Here is a 1,931-nt window from a genome sequence, read left to right as displayed (position 1 = left end):
CCATACATACTTGTGTCATTATCATGATATGGGCACCAATCAGGTGGATGCAGAGGTGCAGTCCAAGACGCACACAAATCAGTTTGATCTCGCTCTCTATAATAAGCCCATTCAGGATTTCAAATGTGGCGGTGTACAGTAAAGACATGATCACAGTTAAGTAGAGGGGCAGGGGAATCACTGTGTAGATCAGGAGCAAAACCTGGCAGGGAAAACATCAAAAATATATGACTGTTAAAAAACACGTCATGCAAGGAGGAAAAAACAGTAACTTCATTTTTGTATGTGATGATGATACCCATGAGTGTTTACATTGTCAATATGTTCAAAAAGGAAATGTCTCCCAACATATAACAAGCTACAGGCCAATACATGTGGATGCACTTACTTCAATACATATGGCAAACATGCCTACAGACGAGAGATCATCATTTGGAGTGGATCTGTGTAGGGAGTACGGCAGAAGGCTCACCAACATCAAAGAGACAGACATGACTATTGATACAATCCTCTGGTGGCTCTGGAAGATATATAGGATGTGTCTACAATTAAACATGCATAGAATTATACTAAGAATATCCAAGACATAAATATGTAAAAAAAAATAATGAATAAAATAAAAGGGTACAACTTCGGAAAATCCTCATATCATCTCATGTGTATCGTCCTCTCTATGAAATCATGAATGTATATACAAGGCTAAAGCACACACACACCACTAACCTGGTAACTTTTTGTCCGAGTATAAATAAGTTGAAAAACTGAGGAGAAGGCTAGCGTCACAGCTACAGCTAAACATGAAGGCCAGTGTGAAGTTCGTGAGATTGCCCAATACAAAGTCCAGGTAAGACTGCTCACTATAACATATATTAGTGCATAGCGGAACCGTACTGTCAGGGTTGGTAGAGAAGATCTCTGGTACTGACCCTCAAGGATTTCACTATCAAATCTGGAAATATGTAAGAATACGATGATGAAATACACGAGTGCTAAATACAGTGATGTATTTGGCAAGATGGCAATATCAACCCATGGTTGGTAAAATTCTTGCTAAAGTTTGCAGAGGCTGAAGCTTTAGAGTGTGATTGTCCAGCTCTAGGTTGGGTGCATGGGCCATCTATCCAGTAATCAGGAAGTAGATGTCACCCATCATGAATGGTATAAAGTGAAGATAGTATTACCCAAGAAGAGATTTTAAAATGTTTGCTACACTGAGTATACAAGGCAAAGAATTCAGCTAATACTGCATCAATCTAACATGAAACAATTTTGAAGATGCAGGTACTGTTCCTTAAAGATGTGATTTTAGCTGGCAAATGGCCTAATATTCCATTATTTCTGAACTGCAAGCATATTAAGATAGAGAAATCAGTAAGTAACAAATGAATCTAACATGACAGAAATTTTTAAAGGCAGGCATATATACCCTTCCTTTAAAAGAAATTGTTGCTCCGTTAGCTAGAGATGGCACATGGATTTAGATTCCGCAAGTAATGAATTGTGAACTTATAAGGCAAAGAATTCAGAAGACATTGAATCAATCAAACATGATGGCAATTTTAAACGGTGGGTAACATTCCTTACCGGGAGGATTTTGCACTTTTTGCGACAGATGGCAAAAGAACTCAGAATCCATATATAATGACCTATCAGCATATAAGGTAAAGAATTCAGTACAGACTGAATTGAAATTTAGGAATATATACAATATCTACTCTCTGACATGTACAAAAATATTTAATATAATTCTGCTATATTTTTCCTCAAAATGCTACACTTCAAATATCAAGACTCATTATCTGTGCACTAACGTCTGCACCTGCTAAACATATATTCACAAAATTATCCTGGTCTTAAATCCATGGTAAAATCCACGTCTTTAATTACATTTACTTGTTTTGTATCATTACCCCTCCAATATATTAGAAAAG

At 36.8% G+C, this 1,931-nt stretch overlaps 1 protein-coding gene across 1 annotated transcript in view; it reads right to left on the bottom strand.

Moving 5' to 3' along the window:
• Nucleotides 1-1,931, bottom strand: part of LOC119593112 (adenylate cyclase type 9-like) — a gene marked incomplete in the record, with an annotated part of 14,714 nt that overhangs the window by 8,900 nt on the left and 3,883 nt on the right. Inside the window, 3 exon segments of the mRNA XM_037942075.1 lie at nt 11-202; nt 389-520; nt 724-949. Coding sequence (XP_037798003.1) covers nt 11-202; nt 389-520; nt 724-949 — 550 coding nt within the window.

This window comes from Penaeus monodon, chromosome 31, assembly GCF_015228065.2.
Source record: "Penaeus monodon isolate SGIC_2016 chromosome 31, NSTDA_Pmon_1, whole genome shotgun sequence".
NCBI lineage: Eukaryota > Metazoa > Arthropoda > Malacostraca > Decapoda > Penaeidae > Penaeus > Penaeus monodon.
The sequence above is the reverse complement of the archived record's forward strand: the minus strand, read 5'-3'. Positions and strand labels throughout refer to the sequence as shown.